This window comes from Adelges cooleyi, unplaced genomic scaffold (assembly GCF_023614345.1).
Source record: "Adelges cooleyi isolate 19-005CV unplaced genomic scaffold, UGA_ACOO_1.1 ACOO_flye_CR_arks_rails_tigmint_CR_PRNA_376, whole genome shotgun sequence".
In the NCBI taxonomy this organism is placed as follows: Eukaryota; Metazoa; Arthropoda; class Insecta; order Hemiptera; family Adelgidae; genus Adelges; species Adelges cooleyi.
In genome coordinates this window covers 11,874,282-11,889,983 of record NW_026096053.1, presented here as the reverse complement: position 1 = coordinate 11,889,983, position 15,702 = coordinate 11,874,282, and the positions used below count along the sequence as shown (strand labels likewise).

At 28.1% G+C, this 15,702-nt stretch overlaps 3 protein-coding genes and 1 long non-coding RNA gene across 4 annotated transcripts; 1 reads left to right on the top strand and 3 right to left on the bottom strand.

The window, feature by feature from the left end:
- Positions 1–105: 105 nt before the first annotated feature.
- Positions 106–4,910, bottom strand: LOC126840169 (huntingtin-interacting protein K). Its single transcript, XM_050575732.1, has 3 exons — positions 4,628–4,910; positions 4,451–4,558; positions 106–318 (listed from the first exon to the last, which is right to left on the bottom strand). The coding sequence occupies exons 1-3, from the start codon at positions 4,799–4,801 to the stop codon at positions 223–225; spliced, it is 378 nt and encodes a 125-aa protein (XP_050431689.1). The 5' UTR covers positions 4,802–4,910; the 3' UTR covers positions 106–222.
- A 1,926-nt stretch (positions 4,911–6,836) lies between these two features.
- Positions 6,837–8,207, bottom strand: LOC126840609 (uncharacterized). Its single transcript, XR_007686074.1, has 3 exons — positions 8,075–8,207; positions 7,827–7,972; positions 6,837–7,026 (listed from the first exon to the last, which is right to left on the bottom strand). It is a non-coding gene; the product is annotated as an uncharacterized LOC126840609 (long non-coding RNA).
- Positions 8,208–10,122: 1,915 nt separating this feature from the next.
- LOC126840367 (gastrula zinc finger protein XlCGF7.1-like) lies at positions 10,123–11,426 on the top strand. Its single transcript, XM_050576046.1, has one exon. The coding sequence runs from the start codon at positions 10,392–10,394 to the stop codon at positions 11,205–11,207; it is 816 nt and encodes a 271-aa protein (XP_050432003.1). The 5' UTR covers positions 10,123–10,391; the 3' UTR covers positions 11,208–11,426.
- LOC126840366 (signal recognition particle subunit SRP68) lies at positions 11,274–15,367 on the bottom strand. Its single transcript, XM_050576045.1, has 11 exons — positions 15,241–15,367; positions 14,834–14,900; positions 14,642–14,755; positions 14,427–14,583; positions 14,198–14,319; positions 13,876–14,059; positions 13,595–13,822; positions 13,381–13,530; positions 13,168–13,313; positions 11,859–12,102; positions 11,274–11,800 (listed from the first exon to the last, which is right to left on the bottom strand). Exons 1-11 carry the CDS (start codon positions 15,326–15,328, stop codon positions 11,558–11,560), a joined length of 1,743 nt encoding a protein of 580 aa, XP_050432002.1. The 5' UTR covers positions 15,329–15,367; the 3' UTR covers positions 11,274–11,557.
- Between the last annotated feature and the right edge of the window lie 335 nt (positions 15,368–15,702).

The window sequence follows — 15,702 nt, the reverse complement described above, 5'->3', positions numbered from 1 at the left end:
TTATTATCGGTGGCGAGTGAAAAATACATTTATGCAAAACTCTTGTCCGGAAAAGGCAAATCGACCAATAAACAATAATAAACACTTAGATTTTTATTTATATATTTTTTTCGTTTACTTCAAAATGAGTTTGAATTTTTTTTGTTAAATATTTACAACGAACAAATACTTATTTAAATATTTTTGAAAATATATATATATATAATTTTGTTATCATTAAATTTAATTGGTCAACGCGATTAGAGCTTTAACAACGTCGCCGTGATACTCTCTGAGTGTTCTCTCGGCTAACGTTTTCGATATTTCCATCTCTTTAATCTGTAACAAAAAAAAAAAAAAGATCCAATAACATCATGATAATAATTAAAACGTCTGTATTCATTCGGTGTAATAAATGAAATATTATTAATGTTAAAGGCCATGACGCGTATACAATGGTAAAATAGTTGTCATAATACAAAGCGTTTTGCGCACAACTAGGTCGAGAAAATTAACCGTATAATTTTTAAGTGTAATATTAAATTTAATTGAGATATTAGCAGTCCTACGAAATGTCCTATTTAGAAAATAGATGTTCGGGCGATAGGTAAAAACAAAATTTGATCACGTTTATTCAATATTGCCTAGTGTATAAAACAACCTGCTGATGATGACTTGAATATAATTTAATACCTAAGTGACTGGTGATCTATCCAAAAATTGTACCTATTAATTTTAAGTCGTTTAGACTTTCTAACAAAGTGATTTTGTTTTTATATTAAACTATTAAAAAATCACATCCTTCTTACATTACTCATTTTGCAGTTAGGTTAGATTTTCTAATGAAGAGTTACATTGACAAATATTTGATTAACACTTGGATGTTCTAATTGAAATAGTGAATACCACGTTTGATAAATTATTATCTCATGCAAATAGTTGGGTACTTAAGAGTTTATGCGAAGATAAGCAAAATCTATTAATAGGTACTAGCTGAGGTGGGACCACAAAAATTCGAATTTGAAAAACCTACATTCGTATTTTAAATTTTAACATTGCATCTATTGTTTTTTTGTAAATCTAATATTTGAAAGCCCCGCCCTTAATGTACCCTGTAAGTTTTTATTTGAAAATCAGAAGTTGATAGTTTAGTAGAAAAGTAGAAGCAATAAAGTAGTAATAATAAATAAATAATATTTTAACAATCGACTTCAAAATAATAGAACATACATTTTCCTAGCAAGACAGACGTCAACATGAATTTTCATTTAAACTCAAAGGTTTTTATCGATATTTTTTAGATGACTCCATTAAAAAGGTGTTTTAAAAATAGAGGTGTTTTGTAAAATTACTCTTTAGATTCTTTTATACATACGTGATTAGCGAAATATAAATCTAAGTGCAAAATTAGATTTTGTTTATAATAAAAGTATATTTTTTAGACAATATTGCGTGATGTTTTATACAAATATCAATATATTTTAAAAATGTACATGATATTTTTTTTTTCAATTGTGGATTTTAAGACGATCATCACACGTTTAGATTACCTGCATTGACATCCTGTGGAAGAGGTGGGTTCGAGAATAGATAACTCCCTGGATTTTTATTATTTGTTATATTTACTACTACCTGCTATTACAATATTATTACTTTTGTTAAATTAAATAAAAAACGTCTTCCTCTCCTGAATATGTGTTGGTGAACGCCCTTTACTTAAACTTAAAGCTTTGTAGGTAGTATTTAAAAAAAATTTGAACATAGTTGTACCTTGCAGTCTCTTGGATTATAGGTAGGTATAATCCACTAATCGTTTTTAATACAAGAAAAAACATCGAATCAAATGATAGCCGAAATTACTATAAAATTGATCACGAAAAAAATCCTATTGTCGGCAGACAACCAAGTGGCATACTTTAAAGTGTAATAAATTAGTAACTTTCTTAGCTACAAAGATGTAGCTAATAACTCGATTTTGGAAAATCTCTACAAGAGGTCCCTTTTTGCTTTCATCATGTCATATAAAGTTTGTACTTTGGTCTTAGGACAACTATAATGTATATATAAAGATCAATGACAAACATGTAAAAGATTGCGTGTTAAAATCTACCACTGTATTTAAACGGAAATAATAGAAAAAAACTCTTATCCTTTGTATTGATTGAATATCGACTTTGTATGCAAAGTTTTTATAATAGTACTCTTAAATATTGTAATAACAATTCTGTCGAATGTGCATGTTTGTAAAGCGTTTATTTATTTTCTTCAGTACACACTAAATTGAGTAAAAATAATTTCGTGTGTCATATGTTCGGCAATTATTGACATTCTTTTATACACAATTATATTATGACGAATACTTATTATAACATATTTACCGATCATACGAGCGAGCGATCACTTATGATACATATATATATATATATATATATATATATAAATTGTCAAGTTCAAAAATACAATTTAAAAAAATGCCCTAAAAAATATCATCATTTACTACTATTTTGATATACACGCCAGAACTATCCGAAAAATAGTAGAATTAAGGAAAAAATATTTTGTATTATATATCTTCGATGAAGCTTTCCAAATTAAAATTTAAAAACCAATAAAATATCATTAACTCCTTTACTTGGAATAAATGAAAACTTTCTTAATTTATTTTTTGGCGCAGTTTTTTTAAAAACTAATTTAAGGTATAAAAATATGTTTTAAAATTTATCTATATGGGGAGGGGGTTCAAAAAAATATGCATATTAATTTAATTTATTTCTAATGACTTCACGAAACAGATGTTGTCTAGCTTTACCCCTAAGGAAAGGGAATTAAATAGCTAAAAGTAAACAAGAAAAACATTTTTTTTTTCTCAACAATGTATAGCTTTAACAAAAGACTGTAGTTGAAAAATGATAGTATTGAGTACTTAGGTAATATTTCCAGAAAATGACTAAATTCAACCAGATATTGTTTTAAATAACTGACCCGTATATTACACATAATTTTTAAATGTGAAGACCGATGAATTATTTGGTATTTGGTGAAGAAATTTGTTATTCATACAGACAAGAAATTAAGAAGAATAGCACAAAAGCATGATTGTGAATGCCTGGCAAGAAAACATGTATTTATTATTTATCATATAAGTTTATATTTACCATTAATTATACTTATCTAAATTTCTTTATTGCAAAATAAATTCACAGATAATGTATTCTATAATTTGCTTTTACCTTAAAACATAGCCTATGTTTAATTTAATAATGAATTATAATATAATACTTGAATTCCTAATTTAATCATTTATCCACTCGTATCAGAGAAGTACTTAAATTATTTTATTGCTAATACTACTTGATAACAGTTTTAACAGCCTCTTGAAATTGAAAACTAAATGAATAACTTTGTACTCAACATATTATGGTGAATGCTGAAAATGAATTTTCAAGTTTAAAATTAAGATTTGATTTTCATATTTGTTTAAATTATAAAATTAAAACCATATAATACGAGAAGATAATTAGAAAATATTTTTGGTGCAATCAGTCAAATAGCGATATTTTATCCCTGACTTTCTTCTTGTTACAAAAATAAAATGTTTAAGGTCGAGACAAAAAATATTTGTAATGTGAACATATAAATAATCAATGTAACCATAACTTTTTTGTTTTTAAACTGTGCAAATTCACAAAAAAAAAGAAATTTAAAAATTAAATTGCTAAATATATAATATATATTATATTAGAGTGAACTGTGGAAATTTGAAATTTGGTTAATAAAAAATACATGCAATTATAAGTATTTGAGCTCTAGCAATTGAAGTTTTTTCTTTTGGTGAATTTAAGTTAAAATAAGAATTGTCGACATAAGTATATCAAATTTTTTATAATTACTTTCTATCAATAAAATAAAACCTACATAATTTACACTATACTATTAAAACTCATACATTTATCATAAATTTAAAAAATACCTTTGTACTTGTTTATAGATTAATACATTTTATAAAAATAGTTTTTAATATCTGTTATGTATTGCAATTAATTTTCAATAACCATGGTTGTGTACAGTAGTTATTATTTTATAACCTATCAATATAATTCATAAATTGTCTAGAGCAAAATATTATGTAATAAGTGTTTTATGTTTATTTGAAGAACATGTTACCAACATGTGTCATATTTTAAATGATTGCTGGGTATTATTTTAAATTGTAAAACATATCCTCATTTTACAATATTAAAGCAATACACTATCTAAGTTAAAAATAATTACATAAGAACTATTTTACTTTAATAAATAGATAAAAAAAACATTAAAATCATCATCTCCACTTAAACTAAGGATAACATAATAATAAAAATGTTTTATTGTTACGCCATTAAAAGTTGTTTTTTCACTTTTTCACTTAAACTATCATCTTATAATAGTTATTAGTTATCAATAACATTTTGATATAAAAAAACTGACTTACGATTAATTCTACATCAGACTTTTTAATGTTGACTTTTTGAAGTTCTTTTTCTTTGGCCATTTTGTCAGCCGCTTCTTTTAATCTCCGGTCACCGATAATCGTCATTGCCTAACCAAAAGCCAGTATATTAAAACATAAATACACAATTATACTATATGTACTGTTAAAGTAATATACCCCTGAGATATCATCAGTAGTCACGACTTCTTTTTCTTCTGCATAATCGGTAACTTTTTCTAAGTCTGCTGCTCCACTGTCGTATTTACTGGTTTTTTTGGCATTTACTTCATCTACATTGTCGGTTTTCTCTTCGGAGCCACCCATTCCGTTCACTGCTCCTTCTAAAGACATGATTAATTCTAGGGTGGTTATTGATTTGAATTAAACAATATTAAAACAAATCAGACAAAGTTAAAAACTGGTACTAAAAAATGATGAAAACGACAAGTTCATGCTGTTATCACACTATTATCATTATCAACAGCTATGCCGCCATGCGCTATCTATTATAATATGTTTGATGTTAGCATCGAGTTATTCCGTTTTAAGGCATATCGGTTTTATACATAGCCTTTAACCTTTTACTCAAAAGGTAGGTATATGGCAGCCGGCAGGTAAGAGGTCTATGGTTTTATAAAATACCTGACATACTGCAGGTACTAGGCTGTGATCTATACAAATTACAACAACGTTTTTTTTTGAAAACCAGAACTCAGACGGCAGAAACAATTATTAATCAAGGTACTAGGGATATAATTTTTTAATTTTGTATGCTGAAACCGAATCTAGACTAGGATTTGCTATTAATAGACTTTTTAGTCCCATAATCACTTATTTATTATGTCAATATAACAATGAAAACAATGAAAAACTGAGTACAATAAAAAATGTATTAGAAGCACCGGTCAGCAATGCGGTGGTCACTGGTCATGGTGACGACACTGAAATGCTGGCAGAATGGCCATTTTAGATCATAGCTTTATATAATACCTATAATTATTTGAATTAATACATATATTAATAAATACATCAATTATAAAATCTAGACACAAAATGGATGTAACAAAAGAGCTGAGAAGGAGTAGTCGCGATAAGTGAATTGGCAACAACTGATGTTTAGAAATACCTTTCATCTTTATTTTACCATCGCGTTATTTTTTTTTTTTTAATAAGGTTTTTTTAAATCATATAAATGTTTATTTTAAAAAAATTAATTTTTTTAATTTAATTCTTTATTTTTTAGTTTGTCCAAATTGCTTTTCAAAAACCGTTGATTTTTAGTCAGAAATAGTAATTTTGACCCAAACTTGTGATATAATTGGACATTTTGTTCACGTCATTCTTCTGTACAAATATTATGATTTTACCAAGTTTGAATATTTAAATTTCATTCGTATTGTTTTTACGAGCATTTAAAATGTGCACATTTACGAAACAATCTATATTCAAAATATTTCAGTTACACTTATATTTGCATAAAACTGAAAACCCTGACTTTAAACAACATACTAATTACTACATACCCTACACAAATTTATAATCTATATTTAGACAACAAACATTTCTTCGGTGAAATAAATGGCACTGATTCCATCATTTCCATAATATATTAGAGTTAGGTAACTTATAGATACCTAGTTGTATGTACCTAATACAAATTTTCAGCTTGTATTTTATTCGAAAAATCAGTAGATTGTTTTATTATCCCTGTGATGATGCATGAAATTATAATATTTAAATTGATATTGTATAAACACCAGCACTTGATTGTTTGGCCGAACAGCTGTCAATTAATCTTAATCTATTAATGCACGTTAGGTTACCATATTAACATATTATTCTAAGGTTTGTTTTTAACATTTAAAAAAAAAAAATAGATTTAATAAACAAAAATACTTCGGGTTAATAACTTTGGGATTTCTTGTGGTGTACGTGTATTTTCGTTTAAATTACTTATGAGTAATTTTAATGTTATATATCAATTAGTAACTTTTAGTTATGTCTTATTGTAATTTATAGTATGCATCATGACAGTTAACACAGTTATTTTTTAAACATTTTTTTTTATTTATTATTAAATTATTATTTTTATTATAAACTAAATTCTTCACTGCAAGTCTATATGGCTATATCGTAAAAACTATACCACAAAAAAAGTAGAAAGTATTTCCATTCTTTCCAGGGTAAATGGCTAGTTATATTTTTTTGTATCTATTAATAGTATCTTATATATTTGGGTATTATTCTAAAAAACCGGTAAATCGAATTATACTTTTTAAAACTATTTCCGTTTTGTAGAAACGGAGCAGAATAGTTATATTGATTTTTAAATCTAATAGGTAATATATAAAGGGTATCCGATCTTTGATATAAAAAAATACTTCAATAACAGTACATTTATAATTTATTTATGAATTTTTTTGATAATAACAATACATATTAATAACATAATATGTAATGGTTGGTATTGAAAGTCTTGAAAACTACTTGAATAACATAATGTTAACAAGACTTTCAACTTTAGTCTATGGCATTTTTGATTTGTTTCTTGAATTATCTGCGACCGCTTAACAACTCTGTAATATAAAATAGAGATATTAATGATAATGATAATTACATTTTATTTGATTATTAATTATTTTATTTAAAATACTATTAAAACTTAGTTAACCTAATTTTTATTAAGTTTGAGACTTTGTAATAACGCTGATTTGCGTTAATATTAATAGAAAATTAATTGAGAACTTGACAACTTTTTAAAAGTATGCCAAAGTATTTTTTTCATAAATATAAAATATATTTTACTACCTCAATCATTACTATTATAAGAAACTATGTTGACGCGTCTGTCGGGCAAGTCGCCCAATAAAGGTTATGTGTCTCCATAATAATGAGCTGTAGTAAATGTGATAGATAGGTTGATTATTTTAAATATTTTTAGTTATAATCGAAAATGTCGATGAAATAAAACTAAGGCAAAACCAAAAATGTTCAATATTATAAACTATTTACAAATAAGTATGAACTTAGCAGTTAAATGTTAAATAATTTGATTACTGTTAGTACAGTAATCGTTTACTATGTTGATGTTTCTCTAAAAAATCTGCTTCTACATTAAAATTTTTAGTTGGAGTTATAGTTAACACGGTGAACTGTAGAACATACGATTATTCTATATGTAAAACAAAATTTTAAAAAGAAGCATAAAAAATACCTATCATTTGTAGTTTTTGTTCGGTTAGCATAACGCTTAGCAAAATAAACGCGATTTTAATGAGAACATTATTTTAATATTAATAGCTTATGATTTATTAAGTTTATTTAATTTTAAAAAGAAAATCTAAAGCCAATAAGATGTAAACAATGTTTTACATACCATAGTGTTGGAAGCTTGAGGTTGGGCCTTTGAAACGATTTTGACAGACTTGGCAGATTGCACTTGTCCGACGACAACGATGTTCATGGATACCTTTTCTGCGCCCATTTTTGATTTTGGTTTGTGGAGAACTTGTAAAAAGTAGACTAGAAATTGCAAACAATAAAAATATTAATATTAGGTTTTAATTTCAAAAGTCAAAAAAATCTAGTGTGTATGCACATTGTAATAAACCTATTTATACTCACCAAAGTATAAATTTGTATGAAATTGTGTTGTGTCTAAATAATGAAGTAACTCGCCGTTTTATATATTTTTTGTAGAGTATAATTATATATATATATATATATGTATATATTGGACGATATGGCGTGTTTTTGTAAATGTAAATCCATTGGCTGTCGATAGCATACGCAACAGATGGAACCATATTAATTGCGTTTGGTTGCATTAATTGGGTATAATGCGTTGTTACTATATTTACTATTGATTTTCATTAATCTTAAATGTTTTGTTTTGATTAAAACAAGTGTTTAAAATGTTGTTAAATACGTCTTGTTATGAAGATTAAAACATCCTTAAATATATCTATAATTGCTATAATATAAATTATACAAGTTAAAATACAAAAAACTCAACCCCTTGTAGTTAACTATATAGTTTTATGTGCAATTCGGTTCATATTTAAATACAAAATAATATATTATTATGTGCGATACAATTTTTTGTGAATTCAATAGTTGTAAGAACAATTTAACCAAATTTTGTGCAATAAACATTTTAGATCATTTTCTATTGTTGTTAAAAAAAAAAAGTTAAAAAATTTAATATAAACATCTCCCATACACATGCGTTAAATTATTATTTTTTAGTTTTTTCTCTATACAAAAATAATTTGCACCCTTTTGCTCCTCATCACTTTGATTTTCATTGGTTTTGTATTAAAATAAAAACTCAATTATTTAAAAAGAAAACAAATGATGTATAAATGTACAAATGTACAATGAACAAACAAATGTGATATTATCTAACTACTAGGTATACAATAGACGGTGGTATAGTTTTGCCTAGTTCCGCTGTGCATGAAACTTATTTTCATTAAATTGTGTGGAGCATTTCTCTACATTGCATTGTAAATAGATGAAAACTCAAGTTTTAAATACACATAGGTTTAACAATTTAAGTATATTTAATATTAAATCCCGTGACACTCAAAATAATATACATTTAAATTAATTTTTATTAGCGGGATATGTATTTTAACAATTTTTTTAATTTAAATTTCCTTTTAGTCAGAAATATAGTCAACAATATTGTTTTACCCTTTGGGAATAGCACGTGACCGCTGAGACAAATCTAGGCACTGTTAAATAAGTACTCTTCATTTTTAACCCTGCATTAGTCGCGCGTTCTACTATTGTAGTACACCGATAATAAATTTTATTTTAAATGGTTTTAGGATTTCCTTATCACAATGATAATTATAATACCTTTAAATGACATTGTATAGTTGATATCTGTTATGATTTCGGACTGGGTATATTTAAAATTTTATATATTGATGTTATACACTATATTATATTATATATAGATACACATACATAATAAATATATATATATATATGTATGTATTTACACATATAAATATATATTTTAATAATATTGTTTTAAAAGTTTCTTTTATATGTATTAAATTAATTAATATTGTACAAAATACACAATATATATTAAAATTGAATAATGTGGTCAAATTATTAATTTATGTTGCAATAATACATTTTAATTAGCAAAATTGTAATTGTTCTACATATTATGTAGACGCGCGACTACTCATGTGATATTACACCGCGCGACTAATGCAGGGTTAAGAAAAATGTAATTAAAAATATAAATTGTAATATCCTTATAAATAATGTACTTTTTACTTTAATTTAATAAAACATTATACTTTTATTAGTTAGTTTAATTATACAAGGGATGAGCCTCCCCTATAATAATAAGAAAAAATCTCAGGAGAGGATTTTTTCTTATTTGCCGCACTGCGTCTGTCATCTTATTGTAATATAACTGGTGACTGGAGCGACATTCGGCAACAGCAGCTGTTCACAAACTCTGCAAAGGGGGTCGTACGACACAAAACATACACATACATATAATAGAAATGAAGGTGTGTCAGCATGTTGTGATAACGTTAAAATGGCTGCCGGCATGCTGGGCGGCCGTGTATTTCTTACGGGAATGCACCAGCAGCCATGTTGTGAAAACTGATAACACAAGTTGTCGACATGCTTGTTTTTTGTATTATTGGGATTGGGGGGTTGATAACTCGTCTGGGGTTGTTCAATGGCCGCCAAAGCAATTTCATGGAAAAATGCGTTTTAATCTCAACAATTTATTGATTAGATTTTCCCGTGCGTCGCCATATTGGCAAGTATTTTAATTCAAGAATTTTCAATTTAATTCTGATCGGCTTTACCCAGTATTAAGAAATATCAAACTAAAGAACAGGCTTTGTAGGTGACTTGTTCTTCGCACATAGGTAAAATTAAAAAAATCATTAGACACATGACTTCCACATTTCGGTCTAGTGACATACTGCAGCAAATGGATTTCGCCATGTTAGGCACCCATTTTGCTTCGGGGCCAATTTTAGATCAAGATTTTGGAAGTATGGGAAACGGTCATTTCATCAGCAATGGTGCTCACTTCCAAAGCGACTCCAGCGATCTGGGAAGTCAACTTGGTGGTTTGCCGTCTTCGTGGCAGAGTATTGCCACACCCGGGTCCACGGTGGCTGATTACTTGTCACATTTACCGGCTACGTTAACGTTGCATCATTTCTTGAAGTATTCCGGAGAAAACTCTAAAGAAAAAGAAGACCTTAAGCCTAAGAAGAGAAAAAAATCCGAGAAACAAACCGGCACGACCAAGAAGTATTCCCAGGCACCTACACAACAGCAGCAGTATAAACAAAAACCTGGACAAATACGCATCACTAAATGCGCCGACGGCACTACAACATTTGGATGTCCTGAATGTCAAGCCGAGTACTTAGACAAACATTTACTTGAAGAACATCTCGGCAGTCACGCGACGGAACGGCGGTTTGTTTGTGATATTTGCGGAGCTGGGCTTAAACGCAAAGACCATCTGACCAGACACAGGCAAAGTCACAGTTCTGAAAGACCATACGCATGCACCATTTGTGGTAAAGCGTTTAAACGGAAGGAACAACTGACTTTACATAGAGTTGTTCACACGGGTGAAAAAAGACACGCGTGTTTAGAATGCGGTAGAGCGTTTTATAGGAAGGATCACCTGAGGAAACATGCCAGAAGTCATGCTACAAGAAGAGATAAAAGTGGACAGACGAGTTTGTAGGTAATAATAAAAAATCCAGTTTTTATATTGTTATTATTAAATTTTATTTATTTAAATCATACCTTCAATTACTGTTGCTTAAAACTAATTTACAACTTATATAAACTTAACATTTCTTCTACCATTATTTTCATAGATGTGAAGTTATTTATTGTAATAAAAATGAATATTAGACCACTACTGATTTAAGTAGTTCCGTCGTTTTACAAAAATACTTAAAATTAAATTTATAATATATATATATGTATATAAATATATTATTTTTTAGTTTGTTTTGAATATAGAGCTTAAGATTTGTGTTGAAAAGATAAAGTTTGAACAATGTAAGATAATATATCAGTAAATAAATATTATTTTTTACCACCCCAACCCCAAAGACCTTTAACAAATCCTGAAATACCTTCTTTGTTAGCTGGATTAGAAGGAGCTTGTTTTTTAAATGCTGGAAGTTTTACATGATTTAAAGCGACATCAAAGAACAATGGTTTGCATGGTACTTCTTCCATTTCGGGTGGCAATTTAATGACATTTGGATCTTTTCCGAGTATACTCAGATCTTCAAAATATTCATCTAATCGCTTTGTCAATGGCAGCTAAAATTTGTTTTAATAATAAATAATTTTAAACCGGTAAAGGGTAAAAATAACTCACTTTTAATAATTTTGTATTCTTCAAGCTGTTCAATTCTTCTTCATTGTCTTGTTCAAGAACACTTTGAGCGTGGGCACAATATTTGGAAGACTCGATAATGTTAACTAAGTGGCTTAAACGAGATTTCAAGTCTCCGTTCACTTGATTAATAACAGACGAAGCGTGTAGTAAAGCTCTTTCGTACATGGCCATAGTGTCTTTCCAGCGGTGTAATGTACTCAAACTCTGTCCAATATAATAACACCTGAAAACATAAAAAAACAATGTTAACAATGAGTAAACATAATAGCTACGTAGTTCCTAACAATAAAATTAAAATTTTAATTCAACTAAATAAAAAACTTGACTTTAAAAAGTCTAAAAATAAAAAAGTTAGCTAAAACATTTAAATTTCTTTAAAATTTGTTAGAATATTGAAATTGAATGTAGCAAACGAAGCGCCCGCTTCTTGAGTGTCGAACCAGCGACCGTGAGCGCAAACACACTGCCACCTTACCCACTCGGTCATTCCTCCTCATTCATTATTCCTTGTTCTTTTAGGGACATTTCTCCCCTTCATTTTCAATGGAAGATACAAATTACTGCAACTTTCAATATTCTAACATATTTTAAAGAAATAACTTAAATAAAATTTTTTTTTTTACACTTTTGTAAACCATATAAAAGTGCAACATCAAATAGTAGAGGTTATAACTCGAGTTTGATTATGATTGATTTCCAAAGTCCTATATTCCTATAAGGAACGAACTTGAGCTAAGTAATGGCAAAAATATTCATAATATTTTAAGGATCTTTTTAGTTCAAACTAAAATTGATTGAATGATCTAGATAAAATTTGATAAAAACCAGTTGGAAAAAAATGCAAAAAGTTCAAAAGTACAGCCAGGGATAAATTATTGTACACAGTTTGCGCTCAGCGTACTTCCATAGGTGAATATGCCAAACATCACTATTGTGTCTGAAGAGAATTATAGTTTTTTATTAGCTCTGCAGATTCAAAGATCAAATGTTTTTGCATTTTCTGCATTATAACTGTTAAAAAGTCATAGTTTGATGGTAGTACAAAAATATCGGTGATTAATACATTTTATGTATTCTAAGGTTGTACTAAACTTAGAAGTAACATACAGTATGATTTTTGAAAACCTGATATCCGAAATATATTTTAAGTAGTCAGAACCCAAATTAATAAAAACAATTTTTAATTCCCATAACTGAAACCTCAATTTAAATATTTCTAAGAGTAAGAAATAATAAGAATTATTTTGTTTTGAAAATCTAAATTATTTCCTAATACTATTAGTGTTACCTGAATGCTTTATAAGCTTTAGCTTTGATATTCAAATTTTCTTGGAATTCAGTGTCGTCTTCTAAACCTGGCAATTGCTGTTCTTCCAAAATGTTTTGAATCAAAATTTCATACAAGCGAGTTATGTCTTGAAGTTTTTTACTACCCTTTAATATAAACAAATATTATTAATTAAAATTATTCGGTCCTATATCAATTCTTTAATATAATTACAAGAGTTCCTTGTTTATTGCTTTCATTTTCTAACGCGCTTTCGATTAGCAATAAATTACGTTGGATCGATCTTTCTAGACGAATAAACGACAAATAAGTGTGAAGATACTGTAAAGACGATGCTACAGCAGTAGACACACCATCCAATTTCTAAAACATGAAATGAAATTAATTTATCCGAACAAATTATATTAACAGGTACTATTTTTCTAACCTGTTCAGTTTTAATATCCTCACGAATTGCCAGCATAGCATCCTTGCAGTCCATTAAATGCTGTTCTAACGAGTCACTTTTTTCAGCTAACGTAGTACATTTATCCAACATTGCATCAAAATCTCTATTAGCCAACAAAAATGTCCTTACACGAGTATTCTTTACCGGCACTGTACGGTTTCTCCAACTCACTTCACTCAGCGAGTCTCTTGTTTGAGCCATTAGCGTCTAAATAAATAGAAGTCACTCAATTGTCATGAATTAATTTTGGGTATACTCACGTCTAATGTAACTAATAAATCTCCTTGAGCCTGGTTTCGCAAGTGTAGCAACTGATTGACATCAGTTTCATTACCTATATTGTAGGCACAAAAACGCAAGCTAGGCTCTAATTCCTCGTACCGATTCCTGTACAAAATTGCATCTTCTTCATTCAGAGCAGATGCTAATTTTTCGTAAATCATTCTAAAACAATGAATATACATAAATTAATAAAAAATTGTTTTTGGTAACAAAATAACTAAAAAATTATTACAAACAAATATATATATTATTAATTATATATATTATAATAAATACAAAATAAAAACATTGTTTATTTACTGGGCTTTTTTTAAATTTTCTATGGCCGGTTTCCAATCTTGTAACTCAAATTGTAACATTCCTTCACACCAAGCTACGTAAGCTTGGGTTTCAAGCTGAGTACGAGCATCAAATTTGTCTAACTAAATTTTGTAAAAATACAAATAGCCAGTTAGATAGTCGGCAATTATAAATAAATGTATTTATTTTATAAACTAATAATATGAATTATACTTTAGATCGAGCATACCTCACAAAGTTTTTGTAATTGTAAAGCGTAACTAGCCGCTTTCCTCAATCTAGACACCAAATGAAACTTCTTTCGCGGCTCCGTATTGGCTTCTACTCTCAATTGCATTGCATAACTCCATGCTCGTTCAGCTAACATCAATGGAATGTAAACGGCTCTAAAATAAAATATCAATTAATTATACTAATTTCAAAATAGTCATTTAACTATAATACCTTTCGTCAATAAGATTAGCTTCTGTGATGTTTTTCTTACGAAAATTTCGTCTGTCACCTTGTTGTAAGTGCATGACTTTTCGCAAACGTCTAATGCGCCTCGAGCAATAACCTCTAAGTAGAATAAAATAAAATAGTAAATATTATGTGTCAACTCATAATTATTGTAATAGTAACACAATTATTATTTACCTATATCTTTGATAGTCATTATGTCGTAACCCATGTTGTTGTTGTGCTTCTTTAATTAATTTCAGTACTATTTAGAAAATAAGGAAGTAATCTTATTCAACTTTTTTTAACTAAATTATTTGTTTTTAATCATTATTATTGATAAACATTAAAATACAAAAAAGTATCTTAAATTATTATTATTATTATATCATCTACGCAATAAGGGTTGATCTCCTCAAATTTGACTCCGTCCCCATTCGCTTACAAATTTAATCTATTTCACTTATTTGTTTGTCGCTCAACTTTCTGTAATAAATTCTTACCTGCTTAATGGCTACATTACTACGTACTATATTATATACATTACAATATAAAATGCATATAATTTCTTAAAAACAAATTATATATTTGTTAATAAAGGATACATTCGACTGTAAATATTGGAGTTTTCTTTTCTTCGTTTTCTGATGCATTTTCCTTATTGTCTTCGTTGATAGCCACTTGAATCGACATGATGTTGTCAAGAAAAAAAATAGTTACCGAACTATTTGTTTTTAATTAATTTTAGGTATAGAACAGTCAATAATTGCTGCTGGAAGTTAAAACGGATTACGGAATGGGCCAAATGGCAATCTATTGAGTATTGTGTAACACGTTGACAACAGCAACTACTATAATCAAAAACGAAACGTGTAGAAAATCGATTTTAGAAAGTTAAATTGATAAAAAAACAAAAATTTGATAACACTCATGAGGTGATAACATTGTAAACTCTGGATAAATTAACTGTAGTCTGTTCAGTTATCCAGAGTTCAAACATACGATCCCCGTAAAATAAAATTGAAAGAAAATTAAATATAGTAAAGTAATAAAGGATTATGGATAAG

Coding starts and splice junctions, on each gene's coding strand:
- LOC126840367 (XM_050576046.1), top strand. CDS start 10,392: ATGACTTCCACATTTCGGTCTAGTGACATACTGCAGCAAATGGATTTC.
- LOC126840366 (XM_050576045.1), bottom strand. CDS start 15,328: ATGTCGATTCAAGTGGCTATCAACGAAGACAATAAGGAAAATGCATCA. Junction 13,531..13,594: donor AGGATATTAAAACTGAACAG/GTTAGAAAAATA, acceptor TTCATGTTTTAG/AAATTGGATGGTGTGTCTAC. Junction 12,103..13,167: donor AAAGCTTATAAAGCATTCAG/GTAACACTAATA, acceptor TTATGTTTTCAG/GTGTTATTATATTGGACAGA.
- LOC126840169 (XM_050575732.1), bottom strand. CDS start 4,801: ATGTCTTTAGAAGGAGCAGTGAACGGAATGGGTGGCTCCGAAGAGAAA. Junction 4,559..4,627: donor CTACTGATGATATCTCAGGG/GTATATTACTTT, acceptor GCTTTTGGTTAG/GCAATGACGATTATCGGTGA. Junction 319..4,450: donor AGTCTGATGTAGAATTAATC/GTAAGTCAGTTT, acceptor TTTTTGTTACAG/ATTAAAGAGATGGAAATATC.